Source organism: Herpailurus yagouaroundi, unplaced genomic scaffold, assembly GCF_014898765.1.
Source record: "Herpailurus yagouaroundi ecotype Mexico unplaced genomic scaffold, PumYag 184, whole genome shotgun sequence".
Classification (NCBI taxonomy): domain Eukaryota; kingdom Metazoa; phylum Chordata; class Mammalia; order Carnivora; family Felidae; genus Herpailurus; species Herpailurus yagouaroundi.
The window spans coordinates 36,675,404-36,699,192 of NW_024412415.1; the positions used below are offsets into that span (position 1 = coordinate 36,675,404).

General features: G+C 46.3%; 1 protein-coding gene across 12 annotated transcripts in view; it reads right to left on the reverse strand.

The window, feature by feature from the left end:
* Positions 1-5,913: 5,913 nt before the first annotated feature.
* Positions 5,914-23,789, reverse strand: part of CELF6 (CUGBP Elav-like family member 6) — a 31,417-nt gene continuing 13,541 nt past the window's right edge. For 5 of the 12 annotated variants that reach the window (XM_040493175.1, XM_040493178.1, XM_040493184.1 and 2 more), the window contains 9 exons: positions 10,681-10,809; positions 10,504-10,583; positions 10,193-10,336; positions 9,937-10,069; positions 9,705-9,854; positions 9,465-9,527; positions 8,885-9,196; positions 8,091-8,246; positions 5,914-7,245 (listed from right to left, as the gene is read on the reverse strand). In XM_040493175.1, the coding sequence (XP_040349109.1) occupies positions 8,119-8,246; positions 8,885-9,196; positions 9,465-9,527; positions 9,705-9,854; positions 9,937-10,069; positions 10,193-10,336; positions 10,504-10,583; positions 10,681-10,809 (1,139 nt within the window). In that variant the 3' untranslated portion in view covers positions 5,914-7,245; positions 8,091-8,118. The remainder of the gene's footprint in view (positions 7,246-8,090; positions 8,247-8,884; positions 9,197-9,464; positions 9,528-9,704; positions 9,855-9,936; positions 10,070-10,192; positions 10,337-10,503; positions 10,584-10,680; positions 10,810-23,789) is intronic. The other 7 variants (XM_040493179.1, XM_040493181.1, XM_040493177.1 and 4 more) reach the window with 5 other exon arrangements.

The following is a 23,789-nucleotide window of genomic DNA, read 5'->3' on the forward strand; positions in this document are numbered from 1 at the left end:
TGGAGAAAGTGTGTTTGTGGCAGGGAAGGTAACGGGACTAAGACACAAAGAGAAGCGGAGCCCTGAGAGATGGAGTGAGAGTTAGCTGATGACATTTATTTGATCCCTTGAACTCAGCCCTGCCTAAAGTTAGTAAAACCACTGCACCTCTCAGTTCCTTCTTGATTAAGCTGGTTTGTGTTGGTTTCTATCACCTGTCTTTCAACCAGTTCAAATACAAAAATGGAATGCAGTGTGCAGATACTAAGTTGGGGGGATGGGGGGGGGGGGGGTGGTGAAATTGACATGAAATGGAAGCAGTGGGCGTCTGATACTCCTTGGCAGGAAGGTTGGAAGTCCCTGAGATTTGAGTCACATATCTATCCTAAATGGAGATCTCAGGGACACACTGGAGAAATATCTGGATGTTGAAGTGTGCTGGCCTCTTAAGAGTTTCATCAAGGTCCTGAATTTCTGCTTGTCTCTGTGCTAGCATGACTAGAACCATGCCCAGCTTTGTTTAGAGTTGCTTTTTCTGCCTATGGGCAGCAAGTTAGATGGCCAAGGGGCAAACAATCATGCGTCTTATAGATTGTAAAAGCCAGACTCTCTTCCACAAGCTAGAGTGAGTGAAAACAAAGGCATAGATTAGGACATCCAACAGGAGATACCAGAGCTTAATGACTGAGAAGCTCTGGAGAAAAAGTGTGACCCTCCACACCACACCTGAATGCGGCTTTTATTCTCCCAAAAAGATTTTTTTGAGAGAGAGAGGGTAGCGGGGAGAAGGAGAGAGGGGAAGAGAGAGAGAGAGAGAGAGAGAGAGAGAGAGAGAGAGAGAGAGAGAATCCTGAGCAGACTCCATGATGCCAATGCAGAGCCGGACGCAGGGCTCGATCCCAAAGACTGTGAAATCATGACCTGAGCTGAAATCAAGAGTCCAACGCCCAACTGACTGAGCCACCCAGATGCCCCTATTCTCCCACATTTAAAAAATACACATATACAGGGGCACCTGGGTGACTCAGTCGGTTGAGCGTCCAGCTTCAACTCGGGTCATGATCTTGCAGTTCATGAGTCCGAGCCCCATGTTGAGGTCTGTGCTGACAGCGCAGAGCCTGGAGCCTGCTTTGGATTCTGTGTCTCCCTCTCTCTTTTTCTCTCCCCCACTCGTACTATGTCTCTCTCTCTCAAAAATAAATAAAAAACATTAATATGTGTGTGTGTATACATATATACACACACACACACGTATATATATATATATACATACACACATATATATACATTTTACTTAGAATTCAGACAGTACTGGGGATTCTGGTGCCTGGGGATTCCCACTGTGAATCCTGTGGGAAAATGTAGGATATATTGGTCACAAACCTCATGTGCCTTCTTGAACTTAAATCCCCACCTGTGCCAAACAGCCCCTCCTCTTCCACGTCTGTGGTAGAGATGCCACATGGCAGGCCTTGGGATCTGACTTCCCAAGCACCCACTTAGGGGGCAACTGATGCAACTCAGAAGTATGGTGGAGGTAGCTCTCTGTGGGATGCACATTGGCCAACAGGAAACAGGAAATGAAAGGGGCACACATGGATAAACTCCCTCTCAATTCTCCTCTTGGTGAGCTGCTCCAAGGTGCAGTTTCTCTTTGCAAACACCGTGTGCTTAGCAAACAACACTGCCAAGTGACCTGTTCTCTCCTCATGGCTCACGCGAAGATGTGACCAACACAGTAATGTGTTGTCTTGCATTGCTTCACATCTTTCCCAACCCATGTCTTTCCTCCCCTCTCATCATCCTAGGCTTTCATCTCCCCAAACAGTGTCAGCACAACAACCCTTACCTCAGAGTCTGTTTTCTAGAGTACTTGGATTAAGACACGGAGCCACAACCAAAACCCCCGTCCCAACGTTAGGTCCCAACAGTGAGATAGCAAGAAGGTCCTGTGGACACAGCAGATTTCCTGCTCAAATGCAGAGAATCTAGCCCAGACTGCTGGCTTTCTGTCAGGGGCCCAAGGCTAAGGTTGGGGTGGGGGTTCAGGCCATTTCTAGCCTACTCCATAGGAGAAGCTGAGGCTCATTTCACAGGCTGTCTTTTTGCCTCCCTGCATTTTCTCCTGGAGACTCAATACTTCTCTTGGGAAAAGTCAGACCCAGGCTTGCAGCCTGTTCTGACTTCTGGGTCTCTGCTCTTAGGCAACTAGAAGGCCAGAGCCTGGAAGTTCAAAATCTCCTCTACAGATGGCCTGCCAGTCAAAGGTTCTGATCAGCCCAGGCTGCTGGAGGGTGGAGAACACTGTGACATTGGTGTATAAAGCCGGGGCTGGGGAGAAAAAGAGTGGCCCTCTGCCCTTTTTGAGTTTGCACTTGGCACAGATTTGGTCACCTCTTTGTGGACCCCACATGGCTCAGCCTGGAAGGTCAGCTACTTAGACTACCTTGGTTCTGAACTCCCTGGGCCTATGAGGTTTCTTCCTTCATTGGTTATCCCCAAAACATAAGGCTGTGTGACATACTTGTATACAGGTACTGGCCATAAAGGGAGGCTGAGAGGTCAAAAACAGCCTCTGAGTCCCTGATGGATTTGGCTCTGTCATGATGCAGGCAGGTGCCATCCGAACAGTGGATGCCCAAAGATTACAACTGAAGCTGGAAATAATCAAGAGAGATCCTGTGATCTCCATGTCCTTAGCATCTTCTTTGGGAGGGTATTCCATGCATGTTATGTTCCACTGAAGCAGAGGTAAAACTCCAGGTCTGGTCAGAGCACACAGCAGATCCAGATCTGCTTCACTCTCAGAGGTCATTCACCCCATCTCAGACTAAAGGTCTTTTCTTCCTACATCGAAGGCATCCAGGTTGCATCCAGGGAGAAAGAAATTCCAGGGGCCCTGCCAAAGGCTGAAGACTCTTCCCACAGTCCCCAAGTGATATAAGTTCTCAGAGGGCCCACAAATTCAGTGTCCACTGAGAGACTCCTCTTAGGACTGCTTTGGTGATGTGACCTCAGTGTAATAATGGACATGGCCAGAGGGCAAGCAATAGAGCAAGCTGCAGGGTGGCCAGAATGAGTGCTTCTATGGTTGCCTCACTCCTATCCTAAGCATCTCCTTGGGGCTGAGGCATAGGAGCCAGTGCCACTCAGGGATTTTGACTATCTGGTCAGGGCTACCTGGATCATGAGCCAGCCAAGTGTTGAACAGATAATGTTTCTCTGGGGGCACTGAGAAGATTAAGATTGACTTACCACCATAGACAGACCATTGTGGAAGTCATGAAGCTGAGGGGGAGGGGAACAGGCAAAGTGTGATCTATTGCTAAGAAACAGAAACCTCAAGGGCCTGATCCAGGTTCAAGGGCGAGGACTCAGCAAGATTCTTGATGATGGCTACTAGCTCACAGAGTGCCCAGGAATCAAATCAGTTGCTTTGAAAGGATTGTATTGCCAGAGAATCCTTGCATCTGGCATACAGGGCTCTGGGAGTGCATAATCTCTAAGACAATCTTTACACCCAAAACCATGTCTGAAAGGAAGAGGAATGCTTCAGTTCCAGAAGGAGCATCCTCCGAGGGATTTCCGTAAAGGACAATGGATACTAGGAGATATTTCACAGTGGAAACGGCTAAGAGCAATCAGTTTTGTTAACCATGAAACTCATTCCACTGTCCAGAAAGATGTAATATATGCTATAGGTTATATTGTTTTTTCTTCTCCCCTATTCCAGATGGAAGTTTTCCTTTCTTTCTTAAAAAAAAAAAAAATTATCCTCTTTCCCTCTCCCATTTCTTTTTTAAATAAATGTTTATTTATTTTTGAGAGAGAGCATGGGGGAAGGGGCTGAGAGAGGGGGACAGAGTTTTCGAAGTGGGCTCTGCACTGACAGCAGAGAGCCCAATGCAGGGCTTGAACTCACGAACCAAGAGATCATGACCTGAGCTGAAGTAATGACTCGAGTCATGATGCTTAACCAACTGAGCCACCCAGGTGCCCCTCCCTCTCCCATTTCATATTGGCTATGCACTAGAAGCTAAATTGGTCTTTTAGCCATAGTTTGAAAAATCATAAGTGACATCCAGACCTGATCAAGAATTGCACATCACAAAGGGACACTGGACTGAGGGTTCGGTAAAGCAATTGGACATGATTCTGTTTTGTCTCCCATTTTTGTTGGGCCCGGGATTGTTTCATTGTGGGGCAGGCACATTTTTTAAATTATGTTTGTCAAGAAAAATATAGGTGGATGCTGAGCACGAAAGGGGTGGAATATAGTGGATGCATATTGTTTATCTGCCCATCATTACTTCCTTTGGGCACCCATTTCTCCCTGCCACATAATCCTGGTGAGGCTATCACTTATGGTGGCCTATTCTTCCACCCTAGAGGCAGGCACATGTCCATTCTGGCCAAAGTCCTCCCTAGGACATTTGAGTTAGAACTAGTGAGGCCAACATATAAAGGGAAGCAGAGCCAAGAGATGGAGACGTCATCAATTGAACCCCTTAGATCTAGTCATGCATGAAGGCAAATGCATCCTTTGGTTTATCAATTGTTTGAGGTTTGAATGGGGGTTTTGACACTCGCAACTGGAAGAGTCCAGACTAATACATGCACACACAACAGAGACACAAACACCATGTTGTTCAAACTCATTGGATATTGTACAAGTCTTCCGTGATCTAATAGGGGTCAGCAAACTTGTTGTCTAAAGGACCAGATAGATATTTTAGGCTTTATGGGGCATATATGGTCTCTGTCTCATATTCATTTTTTGTTTTATTTTTACAACCCTTTAAAAAATGTAAAACTCTTACTAGTTTGTGGCCATACAAAAGCAGGTTACAGGCCAGATTTATTCACAGGCCACAGTTTGCCAACCCCTGCCGGACCTCTGCAGCGTTGGCACATGATCTGCTAGTTCTTAACCATGAAGCAAGATAGTTTAAGTGCCATTTTGGTCCAAGCATCTTGATATGACTCTGTAGTGAGTTAAGGTTCAGGACAGAGATAGGAATGAGAAAAGGCTCTTGTCTTGGTGCCCACTGTCTGCCACATAATGGGCACCGAATACATGGTAATCATTATTGTTTCTTGGTAATAAAAATAATTTATCAAAAAGAAGCAGCTGTCCTAACAGCTTTGTTCAAATGTCAACGCATCCTTGAAGACCCTTCTCTCCCTCATGTCCTTTAGGAAACCTTTCTCTGACCTCCCTTCCCCATCAATACTCTACTGACCTCCCCCTTCCTGAATCACATACTCTACTGCTTGTGATTACACACCCTGTGTGTCCTGTCTTTCCCACTAGCTCTGAGCACTTATAACATGCCTGAGCCCTAGCTCCTAGCACGGTGCTTAGCCCCTAGCACGGAAGGGCCTCCATGCTGCCATTTGAATATCTGTTTGAAGGTGCAGGTGCTCTATATGTCCACCTCTGTCCAGGGTGATCAGTCTATGTGTCAGCATTGTGCTCGTGTAGCGATGCCCTCAACACTGGTTCCTCTCCCAATGGGAAATTATTTGTTAATATACACTGCACCTTACCTGGTAATGTTATTACCATATCTGTTATTCATCCCATTCACTCCAAAAATGAGTCAAAGACAGAGGACCAGGTGGGAACAAGTTTTCTTAGATTCTGTTATGAAGGAGGAACCCTCCAACCCCCCCCCCCCCACACCCTTTCCTGTCTGATGTAATATCAGATCAGAGGCCTCCAGCCTCAGCCACATCTGGGGATCAGAGGGCCCACCACACGGCTGGGGCCCCAGACCAGTTTGTCCCATGTCTATGAGGTGGAGGGGAAATGATCCTCCTGGGAAAAATATGTGCAAGGCCCTGCAGGCCCAGGACAGGCTGACCAAGGCAAGGTGAGTCATGGTGTTCTAGGCTGAATCTTTTGCCCATCTCACAGAAGCAGGCAGAAAGCACCACCGTTGATCAGCTTTATATGGCACCCACTGAATACAACAGATAGACAAAGACAGACAGACAGAGCACACACCACTTCTAAGCTGAACACTGCTCACCATCTAGAAGCACCTTGGATAAGCACATGTGAGACACTCTTGCATAGGAAAGATGTACTTTTTAAAGGAATGAAGAAGTATTTTGGCAAAACATCTACTTCCCTCCCAGGTCCTGGGTAAAGAGGGACCTCTAAATTCTGAAGCTTCTACATATTGAAAATTATCCCCTTCTCAATGGCAGTATATACAGTAGCAAACCTTCCAAGTCTGTTGTCACAGCCCTCTACATATATCCTGAATCTACTTTACAGGTGGGCAAACATAGACTCGGAGACAGAAGGTGGCCTGGAACAAGGGGACACTGGGGCTGACTTAAGGTGAGGGGAAACAGGCGGTGTCTCGGCTCAGCCAAAGGCAGGGCCTCTGTCTATCTGGATGGGGAAGGGAAAGGCTGGGGTGGTTAAAACTCCCTCTCTTCCTGTCTGGGGAAGCAGTGGTTCCACAGGAAAGGCCTTCAAGAAGGACACTCCTGCTGGCTAGAGGGCCTCTCAGGGTGGCAAAGGCCAGGACAGGCCAGAGCTCCTCCTGGAGCTCTTCAGAGATGCTCTCTGAGTTTGGGGATTATGGGTTCCCTGCTTCTATAACTCTTTTTGTTACCTGCATGGGAGCTAGACCTTAAGTCCTTGATTATTTTAAAAAGGCAAGGTGGGGGGGGGGTACAATTTAAGAGGGAATGAGACACAGAACAATCTTTCCACAGCCTCCCTCTGCCTGGGCTGAGGCTTTCAAGGGTCTCCTTCACCCTGTCTCCTAGGGATATTTAAAGGCAGCTTGTATGAGACTCTATACTGTCTTTTTGTTTCTCTTGTGTTTTTTTCTTTTGTTTTGTTTTTGTTTTTGTTTTTTTTTTTGTTTTGTTTCTTTAATTTATATAGATATATATATTCTTTTAAAAAAAGCAATAGTCCTTTGGTCCCTAAACTCTAAGGAATGATATGATTTTGAAAGAAGTAAATCTGGGCTTCCCTTGCGGAGAAGCCCTTGGCACCCCCAAGGCCCTCTGCTGGTTCCCCTAGACAGTCAATCCTCAGCCAGCCCCAGCTGCCTTGCCAGCCTGCGCTCTATGCCACAGGCACAGTACAACCCACTTGATGAAAACAATCCTTAACGTGGCCTAAGCCCCAGGCGCCAGCCTTGGGTCCGATCCACCTCCATCCATGGCTGCTCCTTCGGGAAGGGCTGCTCAAGCATTTCTGTGCTTTTCCTTTCCTTTCTTCTCACTCTTCAGTTTCTGTTGTTGGGTATTGGTTGATACGGAGAGAGGAAAAAGAAAATATAAAGAGGCAAAAATCACTCTGGAGGGCAAGACAGGAGGGAGCCGCCTGCCCCAGCAGTGACGTCTCAGGTGAGTGAGTGGACCTCTTTTCCCAGGGGTAGAGCTGCCGCAGGCTCAAGGCACTGAAGTGCCCTTGGATCCTCCTGGGAAGATGACTCCAGCCCCACACCCTCTCCAAAGAGCTCCTTGGGATAGCACAAGTGAGGCAGGGCCACATGGACCTTCTGAGACAGCAAGTCTCTGCAAGGCGCAGGCAGCTGGCCCTGCCAGAAACTTAAGGGGCTTGTCATCTCTCTCCCCATCACCCACCAGGCCCTGTGGATCCTGCTTCTTTAGCTTATCTGCTTCTCTCCTTATCTCCATGTTCTCTGCCATTATCCCAGTCTCCTGCATCTTATCCCTTCTTTGCTTAACTCCCCAGTGTCCAGACTTGTGACCCTTCACAACTTTTCTAGTCTCATCCTCCACCTGCCCTGCCCTCCCCACATACAACTTCTCTACTCCCATGGCCCCCTGTGGCTCTCCCTGCAGTAGAACTACTAATGGTAGTTCTACTAATCTAATGGTTAGATCTTGCCATAACTGTCTCTCCCAGACTATGGAGACAGGAAGTTGTCTAATTCATCTCCATCCTTGGAGAAACATCAAAGTCTCCAGCTGAGGATTCCTCCTTCGCTTCTGGCTCTTCTCTCCCAGACTCTTTCAGAGGTGGGTGCTCCTGACATCTCAAAAGGAACATCAAAGCAGACAGGGCCTCCATCACTCAGGCCCCATCTGCCTGGGGTCCACCAAGGACTCACCTTTCTGTGGCTGGTCAGTGAGAGAAGATCAGTAAGGCCGATTGGCATCCTTGGGCCTCTTTAGCTGGACTTTGAGCCTCTTCATGCCAATTTGAAAGCCATTCATGGCCTGAATAGCTGTCTGGGCACTGGTTGGATTGTCAAAGCTAACAAACCCTGGGGAGCGGGAGCAGGGGCGTGGGCAGAGAGGTCAGCTGGGAACTCTGCCTGGCAGGGTCCCTTCTCTCTGACAAGCCCCGTCTGTCCCTGTCCCCTCCGGCCAGTCCCATCAAAACACATACCCCCCACCCTCCATTGTTTGCATGTGCTTATGCACACATGGATACACACTCATACTTACATAGGCAAGTGGCCTAAGTTTCCTAAAGGTATAATTCTTGGAAGGACAGGAAGAAATTCTGAGTGTGTTGGCAATGGGGAGTGTGCGGCTTAGGGGATTTCCTTGTCTTTCCCTGACATGGGTTAATTCTCTGCCTCTACCGCTCCCATTCTAGTCCTCTAAACTGTAGCTGGGGCTGGAGGGGATCTCTGGCCCCAGACTATATTCTTCCTGCCCTGCTAGACTCTAAAGCCTGACCTGGTCGAAGATTTCCAGACACCTGACTTTCTCAGGTGAACCTGAAATGGCCTTGTTCCGGTCTGAGCTTACTACTGTGAGGCTTACTGGTATGTGAGCCTGCTTTTGTGCCATATGATTCTCTGGGAGTCATTGACTTATGGAGGGATAAGCCTAGGGTCTGCACTGAATCTCGAAGTTATGAGTGGGAGAGGCCCATGGATGGGGCTCAGCTCACCGAAACATTTGCTCTGGTTGGTGGCTCGGTCCACAAAGACTTTGGCAGAGACAACAGCTCCAAAGGGCAGGAATGTTTGTATGAGTTCTGCATCACCAAACTCCTGAGGCAGGTGATAGATGAAGAGGTTACAGCCTTCGGGGCCTGCAGGAACAGCAGCACGCTGGTTCAGGGGAGGGGCCCTGAGTCCAGCCCCACCGCACCCTGATCTCCAGCCCCCCTGTCTCTCACCTTCTCTTTGCTGCTGGGGCAGGGCTGAAGACTGCTGGGGAAAAGCTGTGCTCACTGGGGCATAAGCCGATGGATAGGCTGCTGGAGACAGAAGTGGGAGTGGGCAGTGACCCCCAGAAGCCATCCCCCAAGCATGGCCCCATCTGCCTGGCCATCTTTGACCAATTCAGCCCAGTTCAGGTAACCCTAACCCTAGAGGGGTTGTTCTGGGCCCAGGGAAGGGGGGATGGGAGGGTTGACTCCTCAGTTGAGAGCCTCCCCCCCCCCCCGCCCCCCCCCCCCCCCAAGTTTCCCTATTCCTTTCTGGGGCCCTTCAAACCCCCCCAGGCCGCGTAGCGCCAAGTGAAACCTGCGTAGTGGTGCATCCCAGCGTAGGCCTGCTGCAGGGGGTCAGCCACGCCGGGGCTCTGGGCTGGGGAGAGAGGGGCGCGAGGCCCACGGTGAAGGTGGGCGGGTGGGGAGGTGGAGGGATGTTGTGATAGGCAGCAGGGAAGGAGGAGTCCCTTCCCAGGGCGGTTGCTCCCCCCTACCCCCGGCTCCCCGTACCCCACTCCTTTTCCGGGAGATTTGGGCGGAGCGGAGGGCCCACCTGGGTAAGGGGAGAGCCCGTTATTGTAGAGAGTGTCAGAGCCCGGCTGCCCGTTGGTCTGGGGAGTCAGGGGGCCGAATCCATTAACCCCGATGGGTGCTGGCAGACCGGGAAGCGAGCCAGGGCCGCCGCCCGGCGGGGAACTGGCTGCTGGAGGCGAAGAGGTCGGAGAGTCAGGCCACAGCCCTGCGGGGCCGGATCCCAGCCGCCGCCCCGCCCCTGCGCGCAGTACCTGCCGCGGGCAACAGCGGCGCGGCTACCAGGCTGAAGGCCGCCACGTGCTGCATCTGGGCCGCCACTGCGGCCACGGGGCCTAGGCCCGGGCCCTGTGCCGCCGCCAGCAGGGCCGCCTGGTGCTGCAGGATCTTTGGGAGGGAAGAAGGGCGGGTGTGGAGGACCCAGCGGCGGGCAGCTGCCCTGGCTCCCGACCTCCAGCCTGGTCCAGCCGCCCACCCGCCCTTCCGTGACCTCCGGGGCCAGGCACATACCGCGGTAGTGTAGGCTCCACACGCCCCCAGAGGCAGCGGTGCCGGGTGGAAGGCACCCAGCTGACCCGCCATCTGCTGCATCCGCCGCAGCGCGCGCTCCCTGTCCGTGTCCGCCAGCTTGACCACGAGGCTGGACGAGGCTCCCTGGGTAGGGCAGGGGAGGCCGCCGTGACCAGTCCAGACCCCAGCCCCGGCCCTAGGCCAAGCGCTTTGCCCATTAGGCCTTTTGTTGGGGGCACCGATCGCATGTGGGGAGAAGCCCGTCCCCACCCCCACTGGCCTCACCCAGGGCCCCGGGTGCCCGCCCTCACCGCCATGGTCCGGCTGCCATGCAGACTCTGGATAGCTGCCTGAGCTTCCCCCTGGCTCCCGAACTTCACAAAGGCACAGCCTGGGGCAGAATAGAAGGATTGGTGGCTCAGGCCACAGGGCCAAAGGGTCATGCGGCCCAGAATGAGGCAGGAAATCCCAGGGTCAGCTCAAGTCACCTTTACTGGTACCATCAGGGCTCCGCAAGACGGTGCACTCCTCGATATGGCCAAAGGGCTGGAACAGGCGCCTGACGTCCTCCTCACCCTGCTGCTTCCCCAGCATTCCCACAAACAGCTTTCGGTCCTCTGGGGACAAATCCAGGAGTGACCTGAAGACCCTAAGTCCTCTTGGACTCCCCAGAGTAGCCAGAGGAGTTTAAGAAGGTAGTTCACCACGGCCCAGCACTGGGAAGAGGTATAGGGAGTGAGAATGCCCTGGGGCTACAAGGTTGGGTTTCTTTGAGGGGAAGGATGATCTATAGACAGATCTAGAGGAAAAGAACTTAACCCAAATACACCATGAAAACTCAGGTCGTGAGAAAAAACAAGAAAGACTGCTTGCTGCTCTTGTGGAAAGTGATTTGGTTGATCTCTTTGGTTTGGTAGAGCCCTATATACATCTTTTATATGTTTGGCCTTTCTGTTGTTAGAGTCCAAGAAAGGCTATTTTGGACCATTTCAGCCTTATTCAGGGAGGGGATCCTCAAAGAAGGCCTTTGTATTCAGACTGGATTCGGAGAAGAGAAGTTCACCTTTGCTAGTCAGCCTGATGGCAGTGCTATCAATGCCCCTTCCTGTGCAAACCAGGGAGGGTTCTGGGCAAAAAACAAAAAAACAAAACAAAACAAAAACAGCACAGAAAGCCTTTGTCTCATTGTACTACCTCATCCCCAGATATTGAACACTGGAATGATGAATCTCCAAGTCTGGCACCAAACTCAACTCGGGTGCCCAAAGGTTGAAAGAGAGCAGGAAGCTTGGGTTCCTGAGTCTCCAACATTAGCATTTCCCCCCCTACACTTGCCAAACCCTTGGCCCTTTCCTTAACTCCCAGCTCAACCAACTTATTCCCTCGTTGAGCTTCCAAGGCCCTCATTGAGCCCCACTGCCTCCTTTCTGCCTTCCCTGATTCTCTTGCCCTGATCCTTCCTCAGGTGTCCATGCTAAGAAGAACAGTTCTTTCTGCCTGTAGAACTTGGATGACTGCCTGAGAACAAGTCATATCCCTCCCTGTCTTCACTCTTCCTCTGGGAGTAGAGATGCCAGGAAAGGGACTGCAAGCTTTGCGTGTGTTCCTTGGAGCTGGGGCTGGAAACCAGGGCTCATCTGCACATCTAGCAAGTCAGGTCTCAGCAGCACCATCCAGGAGCCCAGGGTAGAGGGGCCCAGCCCACAGGGCCTACTGTCAAAGCCCTGTCCTTTCTGCACCAACAAAAATCTCTGCAATAGGATGCGGCTTCATGTAGGCAACATACATTGACAGAGAAGGAATGGGTGAGATTCTGCCTTCAGGCTTCACCTTCAGATCCTAGAGCCCAAGAAAACCCATCCCACACTCCTTTACTCCTTGACAAGTTTGGCTAGGCCACTGGGGATCCCTGGGTCCTGAGTGCAAGGGAAACAATGCTGGTGAGAGTCATAGACTGAAGCCTGGGTGGCAATGAAAAGGAAGAATAGACTCCCTGAAGTTAGCAGTGGAGTGAATCTCCAGCAGGGTTATCTGTGTGTCCACATTTTACCTGGATGGTGTGGGGTTCAGCCTAGGCTGTCCTGGGAGTCTAAGGGGTCTATCAATTCTGTGTCTGTGTGGAGGGTGGGGGCTGTGGTTTACATGGGACAGGCAGAGCGTGTTTCAGCAGAATCTTGCCCCCTCTCCAGAGGGTTGCTGCCCATTGATCCCAAGGGGGAATGGATATACAGTGTACTGTGGCTGGAATCCTAGAGGAAGCGCTGGCCTTCTGTGGTGAGAATACAATCTGATGAGTGTGCTTCACTTCTGGGAGTGTTAGCCACAGAAGAGTGCTTTTGGAACAGATCACTGGTTTCTTTCTTTTTTTTTCTTTTAGAAAAAGCTGTGGAATATGCTGTTCTAACAAAAACATTAGGATGAAGCTCAAAATGTAAGAGACAACTGCTCTGACTGAAACCAAAAAAGTGGGGGTGGGGATGGGGGGGGCTGAAGTTCCTCTTGCTTCATCTTCTAGAACCCCCTAAATGGGACTCCAAGGAAAGTCCTTTAAAAACCACTGACCTAAAAGATAACAAACAGAGTTCCATACGGTGTATGAAGAGGGATCTGAGATCATCCTTTCCAGGAAACCAAGAAGACCAGAAAAGGTCTTTCACGAATTGCTTGATCAGTCTGCTGGTGGCTTTGCCTTGACGTCAGAAGACAGGCCCTGTTTGCTCACGGAATCACACCCCAGAAAACTGTGTCATTGTTCTGAGCTATGATACTAAAGTATGCCCATATGTCTGTCAAAAGTCCAGGGGGCGCTTAGAGAAGATCCTACGGCCTCGAGTCCCAAGGCTTAAAGAGGGCTTCATGATGCCCTAATTTGTAGTGCAGCTGCATCATTGGGTAGGGCCTGCAAGATGGTGATGGCACCTAGGTAAGATGTTATACCACATGGACCAGCATCCAGGTAGCCCTAGGTAGGAAGAGAAAAGTCAAGGCTGAGATGGAGCTCCCAAGACAATAAACAGGATTGTGTAGACAGTGGCCTGATCCTTTATCTGCTCTTCCTCTCGTTGCTCTATTCTGCTGATGGTGGTCAGTTCAAGCTCATGACACAGACCATGAAATTCTCTGATCCTTCTTTTCCAGTGCCAAGTCAAGAATTTCAATTTCCACGAGAGGGCACTGACCCTATGGTTCTGGCCTACTGGGCTCTACAGAATTTGAAATTGAAATGAAGCTGGGGTACAGGCTGGGCTGTTTCACAGGTGTCACTTTGAATCCTGGTATTCCCTTTACCACTTTACGGGGAGGCTGATGATGTTTGACAGGAGGATGATCTAGGTTACAATGACCATGAGTTTCAGGTGATCTTAAAATGGTGGGATAAGTCTCTCAGGGACCTGCCAACGAGAAGTACAGGCTAGACCTCCTAAGAATAGCCCAAAATACACAGCCCTGAAGGTTCTGAGGGCTGATTAGTGCCCCCAGAGAGAGATGGTGGTGGGAGTTAGCCCAGGTAATTCAATTTCCTCTAGTTCAAACTCTATCAGTTTGGGAAAGTGAGGGTTCTATAAGACGTGGGTCAGAAATATCTGGATAAAATCATCCCATGGGCAGTGGGTGGGGCCCCAGCAAGATGGGAATATCAAGGAAGGAGGCTCAACCTTCCCAGAGTGGAAGGAATTGGAAGATAGCATTAGTGTGGAGTTGAGACAGAATTAGATAGACACACAGTTGAATAGCATTACCACATTCTCTTTTTGTCAACTAAGGTGTACTCCTTGGTCTTCTATCAAATGCTTTTTTGAACCCAGATCAAGTTGTTTGGGCCCAGAGGCCCTTCTCCTTAAAGCTGCCTTGTGTAGCTGGCTATACAGGTCAGGGATTCTAATGCAGCAAGTGATGGGCTTTGAGAACCCAGAGTCAGAGTCAGTCCACTCCCACTTCCTCAAGAAAGGCACCAAGATGCTGTTCAAGAAAGGAGGCTCTGCCTCAAGTTGGCCCAGAGGAATTCCTCAAGGGCCCAAGCTTCTGGCTTCTAGGCCTCTCACACCCACTCACCTTCCTGTCGGTGGGATGTCATGATTGTAGGGACTGTGTAGGAACAAGGTTACAGCATTAAACCACCAAATATATCTTAAAATATATATTAAACCACCAAATATATCTTTAAAATACTGGTCCATCTTTCAGTCCAAATTCCAACCCCAGGGGTCTTGCTGGTGGCAGCATTTGGAGCATAGCCTCTTTCCCCTGATGTTCTTAGTGATGACTCCAGCACAAGGAGCCAAGAAAGCCCGGGATAGTCAGTGAAGGAAACACCCAGGGTAAACCAGAGTCTTCTGGCCCAACCTTATAAGCATCAAGAAGAGCTTTAATTCCACAAATGTTAGAACTAATAAACAAATTCAGCAAGTTGCAGAATACAAAATCAACACAGAATCAGTTGTGTTTTTATACACTAGCAATGAACAATCCAAAAAGAAAATTAAGAAAACAGTTCCATTTATAGCAGCATCAAAAAGAATAAAATACTTAGGAATAAACTTAAACAAGGAGGAAAAAGACTTGTCTCCTGAAAACTACAAAATATTGCTGAAAAATTTAAGAAGACACAAATAAATGGAAGACATCTTGTGTTCATGGATTGAAAGACTTAATATTGCTAGATGTCACCACTACCCAAAGAGATCTGCAGATTTAATGTAATTTCTATTAAAGTACCAATGGTATTTTTTGCAGAAATAGAGAAATCCATTCTAAAATTCATATGAAATCTCAAGAAACCTTGAACAATCAAGACAATCTCAAAAAAGAAGAAAGTTTGAGATCTCACACTTTCTGATTTCAAACTTATTACAAAGCTACAGTAATCAAGCAGTGTGACAACTGGCATAAAGACACGCAGACCAATGGAATAGAATAGAGGCCAGAAATAAGCCCTCACATATATGGTCAAATGATTTTTGACAAGAGTGCCTGTCTTTTCAACAAATAGTGTTGAGAAAAGTGGATATATACATGCAAAAGAATGACATTGGACCCTTACTTTCACCGTATACAAAAATTAACTGAAAATGAATCAAAGACCTAAGCATGAGTGCTAAAAATATGACACTGTTAGAAGAAATCAGGGGAAAAGCTTCATGACCTTGCATTTGGCAATGATTTCTTAGATATGACACCACACACACAGGCAACAAAAGTAAGAATACATAAACTGAACCACATCAGAATTAAAAACTTCTGTGCATCAAAGTACACACTCAGAGCTACAGAGTAGGAGAAAATATTTGCAAGTCATATATCTGATAAAGGGTTAATATCCAGAATAAGAGCTCCTACAACTCAACAACAACAAAAAACAAATGATCCTATTAAAAAGTGAGCAAAGGGGCTCAGTTGGTTGGGCGTCCGACTTCGGTTCGGGTCATGAGTTTGAGCCCCATGTGGGCTCTGTGCTGACAGCTCAGCGTCTGAATTTGGCTCAGGTCATGATCTTGTGGTTTGTGGGTTCGGGCCTGTGTCAGGCTCTGTGCTGGCAGCTTGGAGCCTGGAGCCTGCTTCAGATTCTGTGTCTCCCTGTCTCTCTGCCCCTCCCCCATTCACACTCTGTTTCTCTCTCTCTCTCGCTCTCTCAAAAATAAATAAACTTTTTAAAAAAGTGAGCAAAGGGCTTAAATAAGCTTTTCTCCAAAGAAGATATATAAATGGCCAGTGAGCATATACAAAAATGCTCAACACAACTGTAAATCCTTAAAGAAGTAAAAATTAAAGCCATAAACCATATCACCTTACACCTATTAGGATGACTAGTTTTGGGGAGAGGGTTGTTTGATTTTTTTAATTAATTAATTAATTTTGAGAGAGCACGCACAAGTGGAGGAGGGGCAGAGAGAGAGAGAGAGAGAGAGAGAGAATCCCAGGCAGACTCTGCTCAGCGGGGGGGCCCTATGCAGGGCTCAATCCCACAACCCAGAGATCACAATCTGAGCCCATATCAAGAGTCAGCCACTTAACTGTTTAAGCAAGTGAGCCACCCAGGTGTTCCTAGGAGAAGAAGGAGAAGGTGGAGGAGGAGAGGAAGGAGAAAAGGGTAAGAAGAAGCGGGGTGGGGGGGAGGAGGAGTGGGAAGAGTAGAAGGAAAAAATAGCAAGTGTTGGAAAGAATGTGGAGAAATTGAAACTGGGGACTTTGTGCACTGTTGGTAGGAATGTAAAATGGTATAGCCACTATGGAAAACAGTATGGCAGCTCCACCCAGAATTTAAAATAGGATTACCATATGATCCAGCAATACCAGTTTTGAGTGTTATTATCAAAAAGAATTGAAAACCAAGTCTCAGAGAGATATTTGTACACTTATGTTCATAGTAGCATTACCACAAGAGCTAAACATGGAAGCAACCCAAATATCTATCAGTCAACGAATGGATAAAGAAAGTGTGGTGTATATACATGTATATATGTATACACACACACACACACACACACACACACACACACACAATGGAATATTATTCAGCCTTTGAAAGGAAGGGAAATCTGACATATGCTACAACATGGATGAACCTTGAAGACATGACGCTAAGTGAAATAGGCCAGCCACAAAAAGACAAATACTGTATGATTTCAGTTAAATGAGATATCTAGAGAAGTCAAATTCATAGAAACAGAAAGTAGAGGATGGTTACAGGGGCTGGAGGGAGTTACTTAATGGGTACAGATTTGGGGTTTTATAAGATGAAGAAATTCTGGAGATGGGTTGCACAACAATGTGAATATACTTAATACAAGTGAACTGTACACTTAAAAATTGTGTATATATAAAATTGTGTATATATAAAAATTGTGTATATAGTGAATACACAATATAGGTGAATATAAAAGTGGTAAAGGTGGTAAAGTTTATGTTATGTCTATTTTACTATAATTTTTTAAAATGAAGAAGGGGCTGGGAAAATAAAATAAGATAAAAAAAACAGAGAGGGACGCAAACCACAAGGGACTCCTAGCTACAGAGAACAAACTGAGGGAGGGGCGCCTGGGTGGCTCAGTTGGTTGAGCCACCAACTTCGGCTCAGGTCATGATCTCACGGTCTGTGAGTTCGAGCCCCGCGTCGGGCTCTGTGCTCACAGCTCAGAGCCTGGAGCCTGCTTCGGATTCTGTGCCTCCCTCTCTCCCTGCCCCTCCCCCATTCATGCTCTCTCTCTCTCTCTCTCTCTCTCTCTCTCTCTGTCAAAAATAAATAAACATTAAAAACATTTTTTTTTAATTTTTTTTCAACGTTTATTTATTTTTGGGACAGAGAGAGACACAGAGCATGAACGGGGGAGGGGCAGAGAGAGAGGGAGACACAGAATCAGAAACAGGCTCCAGGCTCTGAGCCATCAGCCCAGAGCCCGACGCGGGGCTCGAACTCCCGGACCGCGAGATCGTGACCTGGCTGAAGTCGGACGCTTAACCGACTGCGCCACCCAGGCGCCCCAAACATTAAAAACATTTTTAAAAACGCTGAGGGTTGATGGAGGGAGGTGGGGGGGGTGGGGATGGCCTAGATGGGTGATGGGCGATGGACATTAACGAGGGCACTTGTGTTGAGCACTGGGTATTCCATGTAAGTGATGAATCACTAAATTCGACTCCTGAAACCAATATACACTATATGTATATAGTGTATATAGTGTATATATATAGTGTTGCTACTTGAATTTGAATAAAATCTTGGAAGAAAAAAGATGAAGAAGGGCTCTAAGGAGGGCTGAAAAATAGGCACATAGACCAAGAAAGAACAGAAACTCTGTTGTCCCTTAATCCTGATCCAGAAGAACCACACAGTGAGGTAGAAAGGTAGACCAAGCCTGAGAGTCCAGGTTCCTCTGAGAGAGAAGAATCTCAGGATCCAGACTGTATTTTCCTTTGCAGGCTGTATACCTATACCTGAAGGGCTCGTCAGCGCCGTTCAGCCATTGCCATGACCTAAAAGTGTTAACAATCAGCTTTGGGTGATCTGTTCTGAGTCAAGCTTAAGGAGAGCACCTCCTTTTACCTTCAGGGGTAGAATTAATGTTAGGAAGTGAAACATTGACTTGAGTAGTCTTAAGCACTACTGTGAATCTTATCCAGTCAGGTCTTCACTGGAAGAATGCCTTTTAGAATTAAGTAAGTATAAGGATCAAAGACAAATATGAGTGTCAGGTGACCAACTGAACAGTTGTTGCTAAGGTGTATATGTGACTTAGGTCAGAGGCTGTGTCCCAGTATTATGCAACTCTGAACATTCTAGCTCAATACTTTAACTCAAAGTTCAGTTGTAAAACACTGAATAAAAGAGAATCCTGGATAAAATTAGAAAAATGTGGCCCACCTAGTTAGATAATTATATATACAGTATTTTGTATTCCAAATCCAAAGCCAAACAAACCTGTGCAAATACAGGCAGAAATTACTTAATTAATTATAGGATGGTGATAGGAGGGTTGATATGATAACAGATCATTGGCCTTTTCAGTTCACCAAACTTCAAGATTAAAAAAAGAGATGCCTTACTTCAGAGAGCATTTAAGATTTCAAAGTTTCAAAAAACTGAAGTGGAAAGAGTGCATGGATTGATTACTTAACCTATATCTGTACCTCGGGCATCCTGGATACATGAATATTTTCTAGGTTAAAAACAAAAAAACAAAAACCTAAGTTGGAGAATGGGACAAGCAAAGTAATCACTATTATGCTTTATGAATTTATTGATTTTGTTATAAAATTTGAAAGAGATGAAAAAATATACAAGAGTTCAATGATTTTGAAGATTTTGCCTTAGGACTAAAAAATACTTTTCCTGTAAGATTGGTACTTACAACTTAACTTATTTTTTGTGCCTCCATAGCAGAGATAATGTAAGTTAGAAAAAATAAACTACAGTCTCTATGCTGAACAGCAAATAAAATAGACTTAGGAACTGTTAACTAACCTTATGGTGGTAACCATTTTGCAATATATACCTGTATCAAATAATCACATTGCATATCTTCAACTTATATATGTTGTATGTCAGTAATGTCTGAATAAAGCTCAAAAAATAGGAAACAAAATAGACTTATTTAGTTACCATTGTATGAAGGGTTTGGGGATCTCTAGCTCTGACCTCATATAATTTGAAGTTAACATTTTGAAACACACGAACCTTGAATTTTTGCCCCGGCACACATTTTAATGTTCACATTCAAACAAATCCAAATGCCAAGGAGAAAATTTTCTGGCACCATGTTTGTTTTATATACAAATGTGTGCCTTAAGTATAATTAGGATATTATTTTGTTTTGGAAAATCAGGTGCATTTTCCTTTAAGAGTACCACTCGACGCCACAGGATGTAAAATATAGGCATGGGGTACAGAGTACATAAACTGCGCGGAACTTAGCTGCACAAGTTATGGGAAAAGCCTGAGATACATTCAAAGGCTCCTATAACATAGTCCATGACGACCTGGATGCCCGTTTGACACTCTGAGTACCATCAAGGCTGCAGAGGATGATCATGGAAGAAGAGGGCCTCCAGCACCTTCTATCAGGCAGATCCTGTTGTGTTGCTACTGTTACTGCATTGTAAGCATTGAACATACAAATGTTACCAATAACTTCTAAAAGTACTACGACATAGTGTGTTTAAAACATAGGTTACTTCAACCACAAACCTCATGTCTATTGATTAAAAATAGAAATACTACGCAGTTGCACTGGCATCAAAATTCAAAGGAGAATGTAAAGTAACTATTTTCATCAAAAAGCTCACGTGTGCACAATAGATTACTCCTATATGCAGATGGGAAGAAATGGAAGTCTTTGGGCAAAAGAAGTAAAACTAACAGGTTTGGCTGGGTTCTCACAGTGCTGGCCAATTTTTAAAAATTGAATTAGTTGGTGGGGCACCTGGGCAGCTCAGTTGGCTAAGTGTCCGACTTCTGCCCAGGTCATGATCTTGAGGTTTGTGAGTTCAAGCCCCGCATTGGGCTCTGTCCTGGAGCCTGCTTTGGATTCTGGGTTTCCTCTCCCCTCCCCCACCAGTGCTCTGTCTCTCTCTATCAAAAATAAATACACGTAAACAAAATTTAAGAAAAAAAATTGAATTAGTTGGGACGCCTGGGTGGCTCAGTTGGTTAAACGTTCGACTCTTGATTTTGGCTCAGGTTATGATCTCAGGATTTGTGAGATCAAGTCCCTGGTCCAGGCTCCACGCTGACAACAGGGAGCCTGCTTGGGATTCTCTCTCTCTCCCTCTTTCTCTCTCTTTCTCTCTCTCTCTCTCTGCCCCTCCCCTGCTAATGTTCGTTCACTCTCTTTCAAAATAAATAAATAAACTTTAAAAATTGAATTAGTTGCCAATATTTAATACAATTAAAATGTAAATTGTAATTCAGTCATGACACTCTCATCCATTTAAAGTTACCTACCTGGTTCCTGTAGCATTTGAGTTGGTGATCCCTGTTTTATGAGGGGAAAATCTAACACTTCCTTCCAGAAGAAAATGGTGGAATTTTGGAAGATTATACTATTTGCTTTGATACCCTCTAGATTATGTCTGCATTGATATCAGTATTCTTAAAAGATACAGAAATCACTATTAATCAACTAAACTAAGGGATTTAATTTTGGGAATAATAAAAAATGCAAACTTATAGGCTTAAATATATCAGGACAGGTGTGACCATTAACTCTGAAGTTTTTCTTAGATAATTTTTTAATTTATTATTTATTATTTTTATTTTTTATTTTTTTTATTAAAAAAATTTTTTTTAACATTCATTTATTTTTGAGACAGTGAGAGACAGAGCATGAACAGGGGAGGGTCAGAGAGAGGGAGACACAGAATCTGAAACAGGCTCCAGGCTCTGAGCTGTCAGCACAGAGCCCGATGTGGGGCTCGAACTCACGGACCACGAGATCATGACCTGAGCCGAAGTCGGCTGCTTAACCAACTGAGCCACCCAGGTGCCCCTAATTTATTATTTTTAAAATTTTTTTAACATTTATTTATTTTTGAGACAGAGACAGAGCATGACTGGGGGAGGATCAGAGAGTCAGGGAGACACAGAATCTGAAACAGGCTCCAGGCTCTGAGCTGTGAGCACAGAGCCCGACGCGGGGCTCGAACTCACAGACTGAGAGATCATGACCTGAGCCAAAGTTGGCCCCTTAACTGACTGAGCCACCCAGGCGCCCCATAATTTTTTTAATTTAAATTCAAGTTAGTTAACATACAGTGTAGTCTTGGCTTCAGAAGTAGATCCCAGTGATTCATCTCTTACATATGTGGTCATCCCAAAATGTGCCCTCCTTAATGCCCATCACCGATTTAACCCCCCCCCCCCAAAGCAATGAACTTTTATAGAATGTTTAGGATCACAGAGATCAGACTTGAATAGGGCAAGCTGTCCCACATTGGTGTCAAATGTTACATTTCAAAAAATCAAACTCTGATACCATTTCAAGAGTTGAGTCTCTAAAGCATTAGTTTGTGTTACAATTCAGCAGAGAGCTGAACTCACTTTAGAAGCAGTATATAACATTGAAGGAAAGGAACACACTTCAATTAGTAACAAGATTATCTAACACAGATCAGTTTGGTAGTTAAATAGTAATAAATTGTGAGGGTCCAACTGTTCTGCAAGACAGTACATATGCCTCCTCTCTCCTAAAAATGTAGCAGGGAGCATTTGGTGACTCTGAGTGGGAGCAGGAAGGAATTGAGAGACTGGGTCATCTAAACCTGCAAGGATTATTCATGAATGCATATGGAGTATATGTGTGCTAAGAGACATCACTTGTCAGGAAATACCTGTGTAACACATAACTACTAAAATTATGAATTCCACTGCCAGGCAGACCTCTTTTCAACTAGATTTGCTTATCCTGCTCTCTCGAGCTGCTCTGAATCTGAACAGGTGTATAGGTGGGCTGCCACAGGTCACAGAATTTGTCAGTGATGTGACACCTGAAAAACCCGTACAAAAGGGGGAGGCAAATGATAAAACTCAGGCTGATGCCACTGAATGGGGCCCAGATGATGAGGAAAGATGGACTACGACAAGCAGAAGCATCATCAGAAGCCTCCTTTGTACAGCTGCCCTCATCCCAACAAGTCGTATTGGACTCTAAACAGCAAGAGTGCCCCCAGCATTGTGAACTTAGTTCCTGAACCAGACTCCAAGTTTCATCATGTTCTGAACTCTGTGCACGCTATTCCCTTTGCGTAAACACTTGCCCCCTCTCACCTCCTTTCTGTATTTGACTACTTCTTGTCTATCCTTGAGATCTCAGCTTGAACATTAATACCTCTAGGAGCCCATCTTGACCTCCCAGACTAGGAAAGGTGCCTCTTGCTATTGTGCTCACAATCCCTCCAGAACTTGAAAGACACTGATCACACTGAATTGTAACCCCCTTGTTCACTATCCCCACATAGCTTCAGACTCAATGAAGCTAGATGCCAGGGCTGTCTTGCTCACAGTTCTATCCCTAATATGGAGTTAAGTTACTCAGAAGATGTTGGCTAGATGGTTGAATAAACTCAAAATGTCTGCTTCTTAGCTGATTCGGCTACTCTCAACTGGCCTCTAAGCTATGGGACTAGCTAGTGTTTGTGGACAAGACTTAGAAGATAGCCAACAATGGCCAACAATGGTCTCGATGCCTAACAGAGCTTCCCAAAAGGGAGAAATTCTTGGGACAAGTGAACAGATTCTGTATGGAGGCTGGAACTTCTAAAAAACCTGTCTGGAAAGAATGAGGTGGAAAAGGAGGATACACACGTGAAGGGGAGGAGGAAACTTGGAAATATCTCTTCAAGGCAAAGTAGAGGTGATAACATCTTGATCTGAAATTGAGAAGCACAGACCAGAGGTCAGATAATCTAAATAGATGAAGGAATTATTTCATGAAGTAAAGAACTCTACAGTGGAAGAAGCTATCAGAGCCCCCTTTAGGTGTAGATGGTGAATAGGAAGTCTGAGACGGTGTGAGAATTAGTTGGAGTCAATAAATGCTTGTCAATTGGGTTCCATTCTCTCCCTGATCGTGGGGAGCTTCTTCCATCTACCAACACTATGACTGATCTTGGATAAGACAGGGAGAGAGTCTTATCTAAGGGAGAGAGTCAGCAGACATCAGGGCTATTGGCAGATATCCTGGAATGATATAAGACCAAAGGGTGAGAAAAACACCAAAGAACTGACACCAGAAGCTAGCATCACTTTTCCAGTATGGAAGCTGGCTGGAATGTAGCTGGTTGTCAGAAAAGCACAGACTCTTTACCCACCCCTGTTCTTAAGGAGCACTGGTCTTTCCAAAGTGCTTCTAAAAAACCTTTGAAGCCTTTCCATGGTCCTCAGCAGAGAGTCAAGTTCCTTACTATGGCTTGCAAAGTCTGTGTTACTAGACTCATCTTTTGCCATAAGTAACCAGATAATTGCAGTGAGGAAATGAGTGGCCTCAATCCAGAGTGGACTGGGTCCTCTCTGATCAGAAGAATATGCAAAAGGAGAATAAGTCCAGTCTGGTTCTTCAAACAAATCTGGAAATTCCATCTGAAAAAAACAGGAATGAACTCTTTC